Source organism: Astyanax mexicanus, chromosome 13 (assembly GCF_023375975.1).
Source record: "Astyanax mexicanus isolate ESR-SI-001 chromosome 13, AstMex3_surface, whole genome shotgun sequence".
Taxonomy (NCBI): domain Eukaryota; kingdom Metazoa; phylum Chordata; class Actinopteri; order Characiformes; family Acestrorhamphidae; genus Astyanax; species Astyanax mexicanus.
The window spans coordinates 22695293-22715375 of NC_064420.1; the positions used below are offsets into that span (position 1 = coordinate 22695293).

A 20083-nucleotide genomic window follows, 5' to 3' on the forward strand; every position below is an offset into this window, starting at 1 on the left:
GTGGTTTACCTGTAGCTGTGTGGAAGCCTGTGGATGGGGATTTAAAGGGTTTTACTTGTAGTTGGGTGGAAGCCTGTGGATGGGCATTTGAAGTGTTTTACCTGTAGCTGTGTAGAAGCCTGTGGATGGGCATTTAAAGGGTTTTACCTGTAGCTGTGAGGAAGCCTGTTTACAGGCATTTAAATTGTTTTACCTGTAGTTGGGTGGAAGCATGTGGATGGGCATTTTAAAGTGTTTTACCTTTAGTTGGGTGGAAGCCTGTGGATGGGCATTTTAAAATGTTTTACCTGTAGCTGGGTGGAAGCCAGTGGATGGGCATTTAAAGTTTTTTTACCTGTAGTTTGGTGGAAGCCTATGGATGGGCATTTTAAAATGTTTTACCTGTAGCTGTGTGGAAGCCTGTGGATGGGCATTTTATAATGTTTTACCTGTAGCTGGGTGGAAGCCTATGGATGGGCATTTGAAGTGTTTTACCTGTAGCTGCGTGGAAGCCTGTGGACGGGCATTTAACGTGGTTTACCTGTAGCTGTGTGGGAGCTGTGGACGGGCATTTTTAAATGTTTACCTGTAGCTGTGTGGAAGCCTGTTGATGGGCATTTTAAAATGTTTACCTGTAGCTGTGTGGAAGCCTGTGGATGGGCATTTTAAAATGTTTTACCTGTAGCTGTGTGGAAGCCTGCGGACGGGCATTTTAAAATGTTTTCCTGTAGCTGTGTGGAAGCCTGTGGACGGTCATTTAAAGTGGTTTACCTGTAGCTGTGTGGAAGCCTGTGGATGGGCATTTAAAGGGTTTTACTTGTAGTTGGGTGGAAGCCTGTGAATGGGCACTTGAACTGTTTTACCTGTAGCTGTGTAGAAGCCTGTGGATGGGCATTTAAAGGGTTTTACCTGTAGCTGTGAGGAAGCCTGTTTACAGGCATTTAAATTGTTTTACCTGTAGTTGGGTGGAAGCCTGTGGAAGGGCATTTAAAGTGTTTTACCTGTAGTTGGGTGGAAGCCTGTGGATGGGCATTTGAAGTGTTTTACCTGTAGCTGTGTGAAAGCCTGTGGATGGGCATTTTAAAGTGTTTTACCTTTAGTTGGGTGGAAGCCTGTGGATGGGCATTTTAAAATGTTTTACCTGTAGCTGGGTGGAAGCCAGTGGATGGGCATTTTAAAATGTTTTACCTGTAGCTGTGTGGAAGCCTGTGGATGGGCATTTTAAAATGTTTTACCTGTAGCTGTGTGGAAGCCTGTGGATGGGCGTTTTAAAATGTTTTACCTGTAGCTGTGTGGAAGCCTGTGGACGGGCATTTAAAGTGTTTTACCTGTAGTTGGGTGGAAGCCTGTGGACGGGCAGTTAAATTGTATTACCTGTAGCTGTGTGGAAGACTGTGGATGGGCATTTAACGTGTTTTACCTGTAGTTGGGTGAAAACCTATGAATAGGCATTTGAAGTGTTTTACCTGTAGCTGTGTGGAAGCCTGTGGACGGGCATTTAACGTGGTTTACCTGTAGCTGTGTGGGAGCTGTGGACGGGCATTTAAATTGTTTTACCTGTAGTTGGGTGGAAGCCTGTGGATGGGCATTTTTAAATGTTTTACCTGTAGCTGTGTGGAAGCCTGTGGATGGGCATTTTATAATGTTTTACCTGTAGCTGGGTGGAAGCCTGTGGATGGGCATTTTAAAATGTTTTACCTGTAGCTGTGTGGAAGCCTGTGGACGGGCATTTAACGTGGTTTACCTGTAGCTGTGTGGGAGCCTGTGGACGGGCATTTAAATTGTTTTACTTGTAGTTGGGTGGAAGCCTGTGGATGGGCATTTTTAAATGTTTTACCTGTAGCTGTGTGGAAGCATGTGGATGGGCATTTAAAGTTTTTTTTACCTGTAGCTGTGAGGAAGCCTGTGGATGGGCATTTTTAAATGTTTACCTGTAGCTGTGTGGAAGCCTGTGGATGGGCATTTTAAAATGTATACCTGTAGCTGTGTGGAAGCCTGTGGACGGGCATTTTAAAATGTTTTCCTGTAGCTTTGTGGAAGCCTGTGGACGGGCATTTAAAGTGGTTTACCTGTAGCTGTGTGGAAGCCTGTGGATGGGGATTTAAAGGGTTTTACTTGTAGTTGGGTGGAAGCCTGTGGATGGGCATTTGAAGTGTTTTACCTGTAGCTGTGTAGAAGCCTGTGGATGGGCATTTAAAGGGTTTTACCTGTAGCTGTGAGGAAGCCTGTTTACAGGCATTTAAATTGTTTTACCTGTAGTTGGGTGGAAGCCTGTGGAAGGGCATTTAAAGTGTTTTACCTGTAGCTGTGTGAAAGCCTGTGGATGGGCATTTTAAAGTGTTTTACCTTTAGTTGGGTGGAAGCCTGTGGATGGGCATTTTAAAATGTTTTACCTGTAGCTGGGTGGAAGCCAGTGGATGGGCATTTAAAGTTTTTTTACCTGTAGTTTGGTGGAAGCCTATGGATGGGCATTTTAAAATGTTTTACCTGTAGCTGTGTGGAAGCCTGTGGATGGGCATTTTATAATGTTTTACCTGTAGCTGGGTGGAAGCCTATGGATGGGCATTTGAAGTGTTTTTCCTGTAGCTGCGTGGAAGCCTGTGGACGGGCATTTAACGTTGTTTACCTGTAGCTGTGTGGGAGCTGTGGACGGGCATTTTTAAATGTTTACCTGTAGCTGTGTGGAAGCCTGTTGATGGGCATTTTAAAATGTTTACCTGTAGCTGTGTGGAAGCCTGTGAACGGGCATTTTAAAATGTTTTTTCTGTAGCTGTGTGGAAGCCTGTGGACGGGCATTTAAAGTGGTTTATCTGTAGCTGTGTGGAAGCCTGTGGATGGGCATTTAAATGGTTTTACCTGTAGTTTGGTGGAAGCCTGTGGATGGGCATTTGAAGTGTTTTACCTGTAGCTGTGTAGAAGCCTATGGACGGGCATTTAAAGTGTTTTACCTGTAGCTGTGTGGAAGTCTGTGGATGGGCATTTAAAGGGTTTTACCTGTAGCTGTGAGGAAGCCTGTTTACGGGCATTTAAATTGTTTTACCTGTAGTTGGGTGGAAGCATGTGGAAGGGCATTTAAAGTGTTTTACCTGTAGTTGGGTGGAAGCCTGTGGATGGGCATTTGAAGTGTTTTACCTGTAGCTGTGTGAAAGCCTGTGGATGGGCATTTTAAAGTGTTTTACCTGTAGTTTGGTGGAAGCCTATGGATGGGCATTTTAAAATGTTTTACCTGTAGCTGTGTGGAAGCCTGTGGATGGGCATTTTAAAATGTTTTACCTGTAGCTGTGTGGAAGCCTGTGGATGGGCATTTTTAAATGTTTTACCTGTAGCTGTGTAGATGCATGTGGATGGGCATTTAAGGTGGTTTACCTGTATCTGTGTGGAAGTCTGTGGATGAGCATTTTAAAATGTTTTACCTGTAGTTGGGTGGAAGCCTGTGGATGGGCATTTGAAGTGTTTTACCTGTAGCTGTGTGGAAGCCTGTGGAAGTGTTTTACCTGTAGCTGTGTGGAAGTGTTTTACCTGTAGCTGTGTGGAAGTCTGTGGATGGGCATTTAAAGGGTTTTACCTGTAGCTGTGAGGAAGCCTGTGGATGGGCATTTAAATTGTCTTACCTGTAGTTGGGTGGAAGTCTGTGGACGGGCATTTAAAGTGTTACCTGTAACTGTGTGGAAGTGTTTTACCTGTAGCTGTGATTAAGCCTGTGGATGGGCATTTAAATTGTTTTACCTGTAGATGGGTGGAAGCCTGTGGACGGGCATTTAAAGTGTTTTACCTGTAGTTGGGTGGAAGCCTGTGGACGGGCATTTAAAGTGTTTTACCTGTATCTGTGTGGAAGCCTGTGGACGGGCATTTAAAGTGTTTTACCTGTAGTTGAGTGGAAGCCTGTGGATGACCATTTGAAGTGTTTTACCTGTATCTTTGTGGAAGCCTGTGGACGGGCATTTAACGTGGTTTACCTGTAGTTGAGTGGAAGCCTGTGGATGGGCATTTGAATTGTTTTACCTGTATCTGTGTGGAAGCCTGTGGACAGGCATTTAATGTGGTTTACCTGTAGCTGTGTGGGAGCCTGTGGACGGGCATTTAAATTGTTTTACCTGTAGCTGTGTGGAAGCCTGTGGATGGGCATTTTTAAATGTTTTACCTGTAGCTGTGTGGATGCATGTGGATGGGCATTTAAAGTTTTTTTTTACCTGTAGTTGGGTGGAAGCCTATGGATGGGCATTTTAAAATGTTTTACCTGTAGCTGTGTGGAAGCCTGTGGATGGGCATTTAAAGGATTTTACCTGTAGCTGTGAGGAAGCCTGTGGATGGGCATTTAAATTGTCTTACCTGTAGTTGGGTGGAAGTCTGTGGACGGGCATTTAAAGTGTTACCTGTAACTGTGTGGAAGTGTTTTACCTGTAGCTGTGAGGAAGCCTGTGGATGGGCATTTAAATTGTTTTACCTGTAGTTGGGTGGAAGCCTGTGGACGGGCATTTAAAGTGTTTTACCTGTAGTTGGGTGGAAGCCTGTGGATGGGCATTTGAAGTGTTTTACCTGTATCTGTGTGGAAGGCTGTGGACGGGCATTTAACGGGGTTTACCTGTAGCTGTGTGGGAGCCTGTGGATGGGCATTTAAATACTTTTACCTGTAGTTGGGTGGAAGCCTGTGGATGGGCATTTTTAAATGTTTTACCTGTAGCTGTGTGGAAGCCTGTGGATGGGCATTTTAAAATGTTTTACCTGTAGCTGGGTGGAAGCCTGTGGATGGGCATTTAAAGTTTTTTTACCTGTAGTTGGGTGGAAGCCTATGGATGGGCATTTTAAAATGTTTTACCTGTAGCTGTGTGGAAGCCTGTGGATGGGCATTTTAAAATGTTTTACCTGTAGCTGTGTGGAAGCCTGTGGACGGGCATTTAAACTGTTTGACCTGTAGTTGGGTGAAAACCTGTGAATGGGCATTTTTAAATGTTTTACCTGTAGCTGTGTGGAAGCATGTGGATAGGCATTTAAAGTTTTTTTTTACCTGTAGCTGTGAGGAAGCCTGTGGATGGGTATTTTAAAATGTTTACCTGTAGCTGTGTGGAAGCCTGTGGATGGGCATTTTAAAATGTTTACCTGTAGATGTGTGGAAGCCTGTGGACGGGCATTTTAAAATGTTTTCCTGTAGCTGTGTGGAAGCCTGTGGTTGGGCATTTAAAGGGTTTTACCTGTAGTTGGGTGGAAGCCTGTGGATTTGCATTTGAAGTATTTTACCTGTAGCTGTGTAGAAGCCTGTGGACGGGCATTTAAAGTGTTTTACCTGTTGCTGTGTGGAAGTCTGTGGATGGGCATTTAAAGGGTTTTACCTGTAGCTGTGAGGAAGCCTGTGAACGGGCATTTAAATTGTTTTACCTGTAGTTGGGTGGAAGCCTGTGGAAGGGCATTTAAAGTGTTTTACATGTAGTTGGGTGGAAGCCTGTGGATGGGCATTTTAAAGTGTTTTACCTTTAGTTGGGTGGAAGCCTGTGGATGGGCATTTTTAAATGTTTTACCTGTAGCTGTGTGGGGTAGCATGTGGATGGGCATTTAAAGTTTTTTTTACCTGTAGTTGGGTGGAAGCCTATGGATGGGCATTTTAAAATGTTTTACCTGTAGCTGTGTGGAAGCCTGTGGATGGGCATTTTAAAATGTTTTACCTGTAGCTGTGTGGAAGCCTGTGGATGGGCATTTTAAAATGTTTACCTGTAGCTATGTGGAAGCCTGTGGACGGGCATTTAAGGTGGTTTACCTTTAGCTGTGTGGAAGCCTGTGGATGGGCATTTGAAGTGTTTTACCTGTAGCTGTGTGGAAGTGTTTTACCTGTAGCTGTGTGGAAGTCTGTGGATGGGCATTTAACGGGTTTTACCTGTAGCTGTGAGGAAGCCTGTGGATGTGCATTTAAATTGTTTTACCTGTAGTTGGGTGGAAGCCTGTGGACGGGCATTTAAAGTGTTACCTGTAGCTGTGTGGAAGTGTTTTATCTGTAGCTGTGAGGAAGCCTGTGGATGGGCATTTAAATTGTTTTACCTGTAGTTGGGTGGAAGCCTGTGGACAGGCATTTAAAGTGTTTTACCTGTAGTTGAGTGGAAGCCTGTGGATGGGCATTTGAAGTGTTTTACCTGTATCTTTGTGGAAGCCTGTGGACGGGCATTTAACATGGTTTACCTGTAGCTGTGTGGGAGCCTGTGGACGGGCATTTAAATTGTTTTACCTGTAGTTGGGTGGAAGCCTGTGGATGGGCATTTTTAAATGTTTTACCTGTAGCTGTGTGGAAGCCTGTGGATGGGCATTTTAAAATTTTTTACCTGTAGCTGGGTGGAAGCCTGTGGACGGGCATTTAAAGTGTTTTACTTGCAGTTGGGTGGAAGCCTGTGGACAGGCATTTAAAGTGTTTTACCTGTAGTTGAGTGGAAGCCTGTGGATGGGCATTTGAAGTGTTTTACCTGTATCTGTGTGGAAGCCTGTGGACGGGCATTTAACATGGTTTACCTGTAGCTGTGTGGGAGCCTGTGGACGGGCATTTAAATTGTTTTACCTGTAGTTGGGTGGAAGCCTGTGGATGGGCATTTTTAAATGTTTTACTTGTAGCTGTGTGGAAGCCTGTGGATGGGCATTTTAAAATGTTTTACCTGTAGCTGGGTGGAAGCCTGTGGACGGGCATTTAAAGTGTTTTACTTGTAGTTGGGTGGAAGCCTGTGGACGGGCATTTAAAGTGTTTTACCTGTAGTTGAGTGGAAGCCTGTGGATGGGCATTTAAAGTGTTTTACCTGTAGCTGTGTGGAAGCCTGTGGATGGGCATTTTTAAATGTTTTACCTGTAGCTGTGTGGATGCATGTGGATGGGCATTTAAAGTTTTTTTTTACCTGTAGTTGGGTGGAAGCCTATGGATGGGCATTTTAAAATGTTTTACCTGTAGCTGTGTGGAAGCCTGTGGATGGGCATTTAAAGGATTTTACCTGTAGCTGTGAGGAAGCCTGTGGATGGGCATTTAAATTGTCTTACCTGTAGTTGGGTGGAAGTCTGTGGACGGGCATTTAAAGTGTTACCTGTAACTGTGTGGAAGTGTTTTACCTGTAGCTGTGAGGAAGCCTGTGGATGGGCATTTAAATTGTTTTACCTGTAGTTGGGTGGAAGCCTGTGGACGGGCATTTAAAGTGTTTTACCTGTAGTTGGGTGGAAGCCTGTGGATGGGCATTTGAAGTGTTTTACCTGTATCTGTGTGGAAGGCTGTGGACGGGCATTTAACGTGGTTTACCTGTAGCTGTGTGGGAGCCTGTGGATGGGCATTTAAATACTTTTACCTGTAGTTGGGTGGAAGCCTGTGGATGGGCATTTTTAAATGTTTTACCTGTAGCTGTGTGGAAGCCTGTGGATGGGCATTTTAAAATGTTTTACCTGTAGCTGGGTGGAAGCCTGTGGATGGGCATTTAAAGTTTTTTTACCTGTAGTTGGGTGGAAGCCTATGGATGGGCATTTTAAAATGTTTTACCTGTAGCTGTGTGGAAGCCTGTGGATGGGCATTTTAAAATGTTTTACCTGTAGCTGTGTGGAAGCCTGTGGACGGGCATTTAAACTGTTTGACCTGTAGTTGGGTGAAAACCTGTGAATGGGCATTTTTAAATGTTTTACCTGTAGCTGTGTGGAAGCATGTGGATAGGCATTTAAAGTTTTTTTTTACCTGTAGCTGTGAGGAAGCCTGTGGATGGGTATTTTAAAATGTTTACCTGTAGCTGTGTGGAAGCCTGTGGATGGGCATTTTAAAATGTTTACCTGTAGATGTGTGGAAGCCTGTGGACGGGCATTTTAAAATGTTTTCCTGTAGCTGTGTGGAAGCCTGTGGACGGGCATTTAAAGTGGTTTACCTGTAGCTGTGTGGAAGCCTGTGGTTGGGCAGCATTTAAAGGGTTTTACCTGTAGTTGGGTGGAAGCCTGTGGATTTGCATTTGAAGTATTTTACCTGTAGCTGTGTAGAAGCCTGTGGACGGGCATTTAAAGTGTTTTACCTGTTGCTGTGTGGAAGTCTGTGGATGGGCATTTAAAGGGTTTTACCTGTAGCTGTGAGGAAGCCTGTGAACGGGCATTTAAATTGTTTTACCTGTAGTTGGGTGGAAGCCTGTGGAAGGGCATTTAAAGTGTTTTACATGTAGTTGGGTGGAAGCCTGTGGATGGGCATTTTAAAGTGTTTTACCTTTAGTTGGGTGGAAGCCTGTGGATGGGCATTTTTAAATGTTTTACCTGTAGCTGTGTGGGGTAGCATGTGGATGGGCATTTAAAGTTTTTTTTACCTGTAGTTGGGTGGAAGCCTATGGATGGGCATTTTAAAATGTTTTACCTGTAGCTGTGTGGAAGCCTGTGGATGGGCATTTTAAAATGTTTTACCTGTAGCTGTGTGGAAGCCTGTGGATGGGCATTTTAAAATGTTTACCTGTAGCTATGTGGAAGCCTGTGGACGGGCATTTAAGGTGGTTTACCTTTAGCTGTGTGGAAGCCTGTGGATGGGCATTTGAAGTGTTTTACCTGTAGCTGTGTGGAAGTGTTTTACCTGTAGCTGTGTGGAAGTCTGTGGATGGGCATTTAACGGGTTTTACCTGTAGCTGTGAGGAAGCCTGTGGATGTGCATTTAAATTGTTTTACCTGTAGTTGGGTGGAAGCCTGTGGACGGGCATTTAAAGTGTTACCTGTAGCTGTGTGGAAGTGTTTTATCTGTAGCTGTGAGGAAGCCTGTGGATGGGCATTTAAATTGTTTTACCTGTAGTTGGGTGGAAGCCTGTGGACAGGCATTTAAAGTGTTTTACCTGTAGTTGAGTGGAAGCCTGTGGATGGGCATTTGAAGTGTTTTACCTGTATCTTTGTGGAAGCCTGTGGACGGGCATTTAACATGGTTTACCTGTAGCTGTGTGGGAGCCTGTGGACGGGCATTTAAATTGTTTTACCTGTAGTTGGGTGGAAGCCTGTGGATGGGCATTTTTAAATGTTTTACCTGTAGCTGTGTGGAAGCCTGTGGATGGGCATTTTAAAATTTTTTACCTGTAGCTGGGTGGAAGCCTGTGGACGGGCATTTAAAGTGTTTTACTTGCAGTTGGGTGGAAGCCTGTGGACAGGCATTTAAAGTGTTTTACCTGTAGTTGAGTGGAAGCCTGTGGATGGGCATTTGAAGTGTTTTACCTGTATCTGTGTGGAAGCCTGTGGACGGGCATTTAACATGGTTTACCTGTAGCTGTGTGGGAGCCTGTGGACGGGCATTTAAATTGTTTTACCTGTAGTTGGGTGGAAGCCTGTGGATGGGCATTTTTAAATGTTTTACTTGTAGCTGTGTGGAAGCCTGTGGATGGGCATTTTAAAATGTTTTACCTGTAGCTGGGTGGAAGCCTGTGGACGGGCATTTAAAGTGTTTTACTTGTAGTTGGGTGGAAGCCTGTGGACGGGCATTTAAAGTGTTTTACCTGTAGTTGAGTGGAAGCCTGTGGATGGGCATTTAAAGTGTTTTACCTGTATCTGTGTGGAAGCCTGTGGATGGGCATTTAACGTGGTTTACCTGTAGCTGTGTGGGAGCCTGTGGACGGGCATTTAAATTGTTTTACCTGTAGTTGGGTGGAAGCCTGTGGATGGGCATTTTTAAATGTTTTACCTGTAGCTGTGTGGAAGCCTGTGGATGGGCATTTTAAAATGTTTTACCTGTAGCTGTGTGGAAGCCTGTGGATGGGCATTTTAAAATGTTTTACCTGTAGTTGGGTGGAAGGCTGTGGATTGGCAGTCTTCCACAACAGAGTAAAGAACTCACAGATCATTTCTATTGGATGTGTCCAGCACTGGCATTCTGATTTTTTTTTTACAGAGTAAACACTGCTGAACAGGAGTGAGAGAGGCGTCTGATTGAAGATGCTGCTCTGGGTGTGTCTGCTCTACCTTGTGCTGCATGAGGCTTTAGGTAAGTTCTTTATATGAAAATTATGTGTGTGTAACTGGGGGGCCAGTCTAGGGCCAGAAGTTGTTAGTGCGGCTTATTACTTTCTAGCTTAGTGTTTTGCAAGCATCAATAAGAAAACATGCATTTATTATCATTCAAAATTCATCGAAATTCTACATTAGTCATGTCATACAAACACTAACAAATGGCCAATGTTACATTAACAAAATATCTAAATGTCTTTGATTTTATTTAAAATTATATTTATCTCTTTTTGAAATGAACTACAATTTAAAAAATGGAGGAGGAGCTGATTACAGCTATTTTTAATGCTCTCTTATTCGAACACAGCACTGAACTACAACTCTACACATTCTTGCTGGTGGCACATAAACCTGCTTGCAATGACGAGTCGCTGTAGTGTTAATTAAAAAGGTGTTTGCACAGTGCATGCGGTAGCCATGTCGCTGTATGCTGACCGCCATTGAATTTAACTGTACATTCACACTGAAGTGACATAAAGCATTTTTCGGTGCGCCCTCCACTGTTTTCTATGGGAGCGGGACCATCATGGTGCAGAGGGCGTGAACGAGGCGAGCGGCAAAAAGTTGATGTTTTCAACTTTATGCAAATAATCATGGGCGCTTTCATCATACAAGCCATGGGATGAACTACAAAGAGAACAAAATGAAGGAGAAGCTGATGTTATATTATGACCAAAATAATATAACAGTTAATATCAGGTGATGTTGGTGTGGTGTTTCTGCAGGATGTTCTGTACCGAGAGGTATGAAAGCACCCATCACTAAGTCTGTGGGAGATTCGGTGGTGCTGCCCTGCTCCTGTGAAGACGTGCAGCACAACCCAAACACACTGATGTGGGGATATAACAAGAGGATTGCATTAGGCAACTACAAGGCTGAACATTCAGTGTTTCCAGAGGACAGTAAGAGTCAGAGATACAGAGGCAGAGTTCAGAGACTGACTCAGAATCCTCCAGGAGATTTATCTCTAATCATCTCCCACCTCACTGAAGAAGATGAAGGACTGTATCTGTGTGGCGTCAACGGGAAATACACCAGTTCAATCCCTCTTTATATCAGAGGTAAATCAAACATTACCAGAGATTCATTTTGGTGGAAGCTGCTTTGAGAAAATGCACATCATACAGTCATCATGTCACTGGCAGGAGTTCCATAGATTAATCAGTGGCAAGATGCCGGCACAAGCGACCAAAGAAACCCACAAATATGAGTATTTTCCTTGAGAAAAATTGAGAAAAGTTTGATTGTCTTTTGGCCATTTTCTTCATAATAAGAATAAAAAAACGACAGTAGTTCACCTCAGTAGCTAACTGCCTAGACAACTTTCCTGTCCCACCTTAAATGGTGAAACAGCTGGCAGAGGCTGCAGAATTTAAGGTGGAAGGGGAAAGTTTCAGCACCCCATAACAGAGGAAGTAAAGGTTGGTAAATTATAATTAATTGCAGCATTGCCTGCCCCTTTTTACAGAGCCCTTAAGATGACATCATGTTTAAAATGTTTAAAAATATGCATGGTCATGACTTATTTAGGCATGGGAATGAGATCCTAAGGCGTGGCTTCGACTTATTAAAGCGTGGCCAAAGGTTATTTTGTCCTTTACAGCTAACAAAGCAAGCAGCTCTCAGGCGTTGTGCACAATATTACTGCCTAATAAAGGTAAACAGGTCTGCATACTGTCTGCGTCTGAGCCAATCAGCTTTTAGTATGAGAATTAAGTGTCTTTTACTTAGAATTATTCCATGTCTCACTGCAAGAGACTCCATAATATCACTATAATTCATTACAAGATTAAAATAAAAATAAACCAATTCTCTCTCCATTTTCTTACAAAAGATTATTTTTGGATCGGAGCATTTATTTGGGCATTATTTTACAAAAAATATATATATTATTTTTTGGCTACAACTTAATTATCTTGTTCCCACACTTTAATAAGTCATGCCCATGCATTAGGATTTAGTTTCCACACCTTAATAAGTTGTGGCCATGCCTTATGATCTCATTCCCATGTCTTAATAATTTGTAGACACACATTATTATTTTTTTAAACATGATGTCACCTTAGGGGGTCTGTACCTTTTTAAAGACACATGATGCTCTAAAATGAACTGGTTGCTGAACTTTAGCGCTCCACTTCAGTCACATCAGCCTGACAGAGTCGCCTACAGGAGCTCGAAGGGTTTCTTAATTCTTAGGGGGAGAATTTCACCTGTTCCTGATGTAACTCTGTTTCAAGGGGAAGAATTATACTCGAAAACAAGGGGTAGGGGTAGAAAAGAGAAATGGGAGTGATTATTCTGTAATTGAATACAAATTCTACAGTTACTCAGCTCTGATTCAGCTTCTGTGTTCCATGAAGAGTTTATAACATTTTACATCACAAATCATGTTTAACAGATCTTAACACAGTGTAATTAAGGTTAATGTGATGCTGATTGTGTGTATTTTGGATCTGTTGCTCTACAGGCTGTTCTGTGATGAATGAAGGTGAGAACAGTCTCATCAAATCTCCAGGAGAGTCTGTGCTGCTGCCCTGCATTTGTCCCGAAGAGAAGATCAATCCTCAGAGAGTCACATGGTTCTTCTCAAAGCCGGGGTCTGAAGATAAGATCTCAGTGTCTAATGAGACTCAATCCTACAGCGGCAGAGTTTGGATGTTCGATCAACCAAAATCCAGGAATTTCTCTCTTCTCATCTCAGACCTGAATAAAGACGACTCTGGAGAATACCGGTGCAGAGCTGATGAAAAATACATGCCATACGTCACACTAGAAGTCAGAGGTCAGGCTCTTCATTTGTTAAACTGTTTTAGGATTACCCACAATGCCCCAGGGCAACTGATACCCTCCATTACCAGAAAGGGCTGTGCTATTTGAATATATATTTTGTGGGACGATAGAAAAACGTCTATTGTTCAGCATTACACTGTATTGTGTGTTTCGTCGCAAAATACAGCAGTCTTTTTGCAGCTATCAGAACAGGGTAACTCAGCAACCACGGCTAAGTGTTAATGTTGTTGTCTGTCCCAATTATTGTGCCAAACCCTAACGTCTTGTTTGAAGTGTAACAGGGTGGGTAAATGTTCAAAATGTTAAAATAGGAATTGGGACATTTCAGTTTACGACAGTTTTGTGTTTCTGCAGGCTGTTAATTTAGGACATTAACGTCTGTCTTCATATAAAACAGTGGTCCTGCACCCCCTGCTCTGCTCACTTAATGATTTTTTCTTTTCCCAATACACCAGATCAATTTATCAGTTCAATAATATGTGATTTTAGAGTAGCAGAGGAGAGTTTAAGCAGAGCAATTCTGGAAAATGTGCAGTACAAGGGGGTTACAGGACCAGGATAAAAGAAAACACTGTATTAAAAGTTGTTGGACTCATGCTTATGACTCTAAATTAGGTGCACAGTTTCATTTCAGTTGAAAAGTAAAAGTGAATAGTGTATGTTTTATTTTTAATTAACAAGCTTCTAGATAAAAGAAGAAACATTGTGAAACATGAAAACACTTAATTTTTTTTCAGTGAAATTCAACATGTTTTAAGAAAAGGTATTTCATGTATTTATATTATTAGTAAATCACTTAATTTATAGTAAATGTGCTATATATATAGGAAAATTAGTGGCCTACACTCCTGATCAAGATCTAAAGACTAAAATTGGCATGTTGCACTATTGTATCTGAAGAAGATTCTATGTAGAGATTCACAATTTAAACAAGAAGAAATGCGAGCAAGAGACAAAAGATTTTGTTTATTGACAACTTTATTTACAATCAAAAATGCTTATTTCAGCTGATAAAAAAACATGAGGCGTTTTTCTTCTATGGAACAATGTAGCTTCAGTATCTGTAGGTGTGTCAAAAAGCATCTTTAGTTCACCATACCCGTCTTACAAAGGACTTCTTCAAGGAGAATAACGTCACTCTTGTGGTAATCCTGCTTGTTCTCATGATCTAAATTCAGTTGAAAACATATAGCATTCCTAATGAAGCCATTTTCAACACTAGGGTCCATTTTCCTCCTGAAAACAATTGTTACAGGTAGTATGAATGTATGCCCTGTGAGCTGTTTTTTGTAAAAAAAAAAAAAAAAGCTCATGTGATCCGGTATAACGCTGCTCTAGTCCGCTGGAGGAGAGGAGAGATAGGATTTGGGATCTTGCTCATGAATATTTAAACATGCAAACATATCACCTCTAATTGGCTAACACCATTGCGACAGCAGGAGACAAACAGTTAGAAATGTTTTAAAATAAAAACATTTTTACACTAACAGCAGTGTTTGCAATGTCATATGTTACTTTACAACATGTGTAATGCTCTGATAAATACAGTTCAGCCACTGACCTAGATTATACAACACGAAATCCACCAGAGATCCTATGTAAACCTATAGTTACACACAGAGGTAGTCCAGGTCCAGAAAGCAGCAGTAAAAAAAACCCAGGGTGGATTTTTACTTTTAAATAGTGTAAACAGAACTGTTTTAAACATACAATAGTGGCCAAAGCATGTAACACTGATGTGATATTTGCACAAATAATACAGGAACGAAATGCCATGCTGTACCTGGAGCTGGTAGTTCCTGGCTACCTGCCTTCAGCTCTGCCTGTGGGCGGTCACGATCTAAGTTGAGCGAAGCAATAAATTCTAATTCACAGGTTGACGTAGACACAATGCTTTTTCTGATCAAATCGTTTTTTTGAACATTTTCTTTTGGTAGCTACTGCAGACAATGGAGGTTGAGGAACAGTTTCATTTGCAGCATCATATAGAACTCAGAGAGACCTATAGTATTTCACAAAGAACAAGAAAAAGTGGAGTTTAGTAAAAGGACACCTTTGAACAAGTTTTTGAAGTGATTAACACGAAGGGTGGAGCTACTCATTACTGAGTGTTTTTTTTTAGCTATGGTGTTAAACTTTTGATCAGCTGATGAACAGCCCATTAAAGTTAAATTGTTGTTTCCAATAAATTGCCCACTCAACACTTTGTCGCTTGCTCGCATTTCTTCTTTTAGCAGTGTGAAGCTCTATTTAGAACCTTCTTAAGATCCAATAGTGCAAATTTTAACAAGTCTTAAAGTGTATATCAGGGAATGCATTTTTAGTCATATCGCACAGCTCTATTACCAGGCTTAAGTGTCTCACATCCCCTTTTATGCCTAAATGAGACACAGATCTGATATTCTTAGGGCTGTGTGAACTCAAATCAGATTTGACTCACCCACTAGTGGTCCTAGATGTAAACAGTTAGATCAGATTTAATGCATCATGTGTTTACTGTACTACTGTACTGTTTTACAGTAACAATCCCACACTATTGTGAGATGTGAATATAAATGAATGTCTGTTGTGTGTGTTTTTAATTTAGGCTGCACTCTGTCAGAGAATAAACAGACAGTTCCAATAATCAGATCATCAGGAGAGTCTGTTCTTCTGTCCTGCTCCTGTACTGACCTGCAGGACAGTCCTGAAAGAGTACAGTGGAGAACACCAGACCATGAAGATCTCTTCTCTACTGAACTCCATCAGAGATACAGAGACAGAGTTCAGACGTTTAACCAGAACTCTCCAGGAAACCTCTCTGTACTGATCTCAGACCTGACTGTAGAGGATGGAGGAACATATTCATGCTGGATAAACCAGAACCAGCACAGGACCTTCAGCCTCACTGTTAAAGGTAAACTGCTGGAGTCACTCTTGTACACACACACAAACACACACACACACACATTATGAGAATGCTTTATGTTTCTGCAGACTGTACACTGTCAAACTCTCAGGAGAAACTGATTGTTGGATACTCAGGAGGGTCTGTTCTCCTGCCCTGCTCCTGCACTGACCCACAGACCAGACCTGTTAGCATAAAATGGGAGCATGTAGACTCAGATGAGACAGAAGTATCCAATATAACGAGACGCTATGCAGGAAGAATCCACATGTTTAACGAGAAACATCCAGCAAATCTCTCTCTACTTCTCTCCAACCTGACCGAGCAAGACGAGGGCCTGTACAGATGTTCAATCAACAATGAAAAGTCTATCTCAATGAAGCTTTACGTTAAAGGTAAACTGACATACACCATTAAAGGAGAACTCTGGTGTGAAATGGACTTGGGGTGTAGTAGTGAAACATGATAACGAGTACAAACATTTGTCAAAAAGCCCACCTCCATTCTCGCCCAGCATTCCGAAATACAGCGCTTTTAACCAATGCTCCCCACTGGCTTACAATGCTGGCTTACAATCTGTACACTTTCAAAGTTCTCAGTGACTCGTTTTAAATGTCAGAACCCTCAGAATTCTACCAATGAAATGTGGAGCTACTTAGAGCTTGTTAATGGTGTAAAAATAGTGAATTCTTTGCTATCACTAGCATTGTAAGCCTGTTGTGAGCATCGGCTAAAAGCACTGTTTTCAGAATGCTGGGGGCGAACGGAGGTGTGATTGCACATCACAATGACGATGCTCAAACGATATATCGTGCAGCCCTATGCTGGAGTCACTCTTGTGCGCACACACACACACACACATATTATGAAAATGTTTTATGTTTCTGCAGACTGTACACTGTCAAACTCTCAGGAGAATCTGATTGTTGGATACTCAGGAGAGTCTGTTCTCCTGCCCTGCTCCTGCAATGACTCACAGACCAGACCTGTTAGCATAAAATGGGAGCATGTAGACTCCGATGGAACAGAAGTATCCAATAGAACGGGACGCTATGCAGGAAGAATCCACATGTTTAACGAGAAACATCCAGCAAATCTCTCTCTACTTCTCTCCAACCTGACCGAGCAAGACGAGGGCCTGTACAGATGTACAATCAACAATGAAAAGTCCATCTCAAAGATCCTTATCGTTGGAGGTAAACTGACATACACTTAAGTCCATTTCACATCGGATTTTACCTGTAATGTCAATATCTGATATAACCCCAGTAGTAAGATTTCATTCATTTTATCTACAGGGATATTGAGTCGTCGTGACGCAGAGACGATGAACTGGGTGCCCATCCTCAGCTGTGTGTTGTTGCTGATCCTGCTTTTACTGCTAGGAGCAGCTGCATACATCTACTGCAAACACAGAAAAGGTATGAATAAGACTACACACGTGTACATGTACCAGAAAACATCCAGCAAACACCATGTACAGCTAATGTGTAGCACTTCAAATATCTTGGTTGCATAAAATATTTTATGATTAATGAGCAGATTTAAATAAGACTTGCTTTGTTTAGTTTGCCATTCTGATATCTCAGTGTTTGCAATAGCTCTTGTTTTAGTGACATTAGCAGCAGTGCTGTTGCTCAAGTAACCAGCAAGATTTGTCAGAAGGACATTTCCCAGAAAAACCTACCAGACTTTTTTAAAATGAATGTATTTGGGCCATTCCACTGAATGAGTGCCATTTGCCATTTGTTGTAACTCTTCCAGATTAACTTAATTTTTATCTTTTTTCTGCTCTGAATCTAACAACACATACAGTTACAAGAAAAAAGTATGTGAACCCTTTATTACTTGATTTTCTGCATAAATTGATCATTAAATGTGTTCTAAACTTCATTTAAGTCACAACAATATACAAACACAGTCTGCTTAAACTAATACCACATAAAAATGTTGCATGGTTTTATTGAATACAACATGTTAACATTCACAGTTTGGAATTAATAACTGGTTGACCCTCCTTTGGCAGCGATAACCTCAACCAAACGTTTCCTGTAGTTGCAGAAGGTGTATTTTCTTCTGTTGAAGCCATTTGGTTGTTGATTTACTTCTGTGTTTTGGGTCGCTGTCCTGTTGCATCATCCATCCTCTGTTGGGCTTCAGTTGGTGGACAGATGGTCTTAATCCTGGCTAATTTATAGTTCACTATATATTTATTATTATTTATAAAAATTCACTATATATTTATATACATAGTATTTTTCTAAAAGATTCAAAGGCATTTTAAGAAGACCCAAACTTGAAATTCATCATATTTATTATCATGCAGTTTATTAAACAAATGGATAAATGATGAACCAAAAAGAATTGGAAACTAATATTCATATTATTAAATCAATAAACCAGGAGACTCAATCCCATTACTGGCACTCCTGTTACTGATACTCACTCCTGTTACTGGTACTCACTCCTGTTACTCTTTATCTTATGTGTAACAGGCATGAGTTTTTAGCATAGAATTAGCAAAAACATGAAAAATAGGTAAATGGTAGCTATGCTAATAACATGAGGACACAATTACCAACAATTTTAAAAATAAACAAATAAGATCTAAGAATTTATTTAGGTAACAGGACTGAGTGTTGAGATTGTCCTCCTCAGTCACAGTTACAATAAGATACAAAAATATAAAGAAAAACTAATGAGGGAACTTAATTTTGGTCTTCCCGTTGTCTTCAGAAGAACCAGCTGATGTCACTTCCTGTTGTAGATGTGACTTGTAGAATGTTCCAGATGTTTCAGATGGGGTGATGTGTTACGGTAACAGGACTGAGTGAAACCCCAGGGACAGAACTAGAATGAGTATTTTAACTTAAATATTATGGATTTATTATAAACAAAAATATTTTTAAAGCATAGGTAGGATTTGGACACACAACAATGAAACAAAAATCATGCTAAAGTTTAAAGTTACAGAGCTTCAGTGTTTTAAGTATTTATATCTTACTTTTGCAATGTTATTTTTGTGTGCACATTTATACATGTACTGTTCTGGGGACAGAAATAGCACAGAGTCAGCGGAATATGCCATTTGTATTTGCAGGGATGATTGCAGAAGCACATTGATGCAGTATATTAGAATATTTTCACCCTCCAAATCTGGTTGCATAAAATACCATTTACCTGATTGTTAGACAAGTGGTCTTCTGTTCCTGTGAAATCCCAGCAGTGCTTCCCTGTGAGAACCCACCAAAAAAAATCCCATTGTGCTGTCTCTAGAACTGGCTCCCATTTTGCATCTATCTGTCTGCTTTTTACGACAAACTCAAGAAAAGTGACCAATTCTATGGCAGTAGTGGCACTATTTTTTCTGCTTTGAGAATGTTAGATTGGAACCCATGTTTGATCTATTCTCTGAGAGGATGTGTACAGATGCAGGAACATGGTTTGGTTCAAGTGTCAGGAATGTAGGCAGGGAGACGAGGAGGCGGACGTAATCGCAGGTAATGAAATAATAATTTAATAAGGAAATAAATAACAGAGAAACAAATAAACGAATAAACCAATAACCAAAACAAACAAGTGAAACTAGAGAACATAAACCTAACCAAACAAGAGATAATAAATAATAAACAAACAAAGGAAATAAACCAGGAACTAGAAAGTAACAAAGGAGAACCGAGAAATAAACAAGATAAAGATGAGGGTAAACAAACTAGGAAAAAACAATAAGATAAACACTAAACTAGGAATAAAACACGGAACAAGAAAGTAGGGCAATAAAAACCAAAGACCAACAGAAAACACTGACACAGGAGGGCTATTTAACACACACAGGAAGTGGAAACACCTGGGGTTAGGGGGCGGAGCTACAAATTAGACACTGGTGGAAAAGTACTAAGACAGAACACAGGAGCACAGGTCATGTGGGGAACACTCAGACACGAGGACAGACAGGAACAGGGCCAGGACGTGACATCAAGATCCACATCCAAACGGTCCAGTTCATTTTTAACATCAACCCACTTAGTTATTTTCCTCCAGTTTGGAACAGCAGTCACCAGAGCTTGTCTAAGATCTGTTTGTAGTGACTCAACTAGCTGTCTAAAATGGGGACCATCAGTTATGTTGTTAGTGGTATCAGCATTGTATACCTGATACCTGAATGATGCAAAAAAAAAAAAACTCTTTCAAATGTCTCACAGAAGTCTGCTGCAGACTCTCCCTTCCTCTGTCTGCAGTTGGTAATTAGCCCCCAATCAGTGATTTCACGGCATTTACATTTAATCCATTCACCAAAAGCTTCCCACTCTTTTGTTGAGGTTCATCTCTCAGTTCAGAGATAAAACATTTACTAATGCTAAGCTACTAACATCTCTCAGTTCAAATAGGATAACAGTTACTAACTAACTAACATTTTCTCTTAAGTTTGAAATGGTGTTTACTCATCAAGTAGGTTTCAGTATGCCATCCGGGTCA

The 20083-nt window shown here is 41.3% G+C and overlaps 1 protein-coding gene and 1 long non-coding RNA gene across 38 annotated transcripts in view; one reads left to right on the plus strand and one right to left on the minus strand.

Moving 5' to 3' along the window:
- The window catches only part of LOC103046516 (polymeric immunoglobulin receptor), a 235265-nt gene that overhangs the window by 98902 nt on the left and 116280 nt on the right, over positions 1-20083 (plus strand). For 4 of the 37 annotated variants that reach the window (XM_049486326.1, XM_049486302.1, XM_049486324.1 and 1 more), the window contains exons 2-3: positions 10656-10991; positions 12398-12418. The exons of 28 other annotated variants lie outside the window; for them this stretch is intronic. In XM_049486326.1, the coding sequence (XP_049342283.1) occupies positions 10656-10991; positions 12398-12418 (357 nt within the window). Of the gene's footprint in view, positions 1-10655; positions 10992-12397; positions 12419-15307; positions 15617-20083 lie in introns of all 37 variants that reach the window. 5 more of the 37 variants (XM_049486327.1, XM_049486325.1, XM_049486321.1 and 2 more) reach the window with 3 other exon arrangements.
- The window catches only part of LOC125806731 (uncharacterized), a 220008-nt gene that overhangs the window by 94134 nt on the left and 105791 nt on the right, over positions 1-20083 (minus strand). The gene's annotated exons all lie outside the window — the stretch shown is intronic.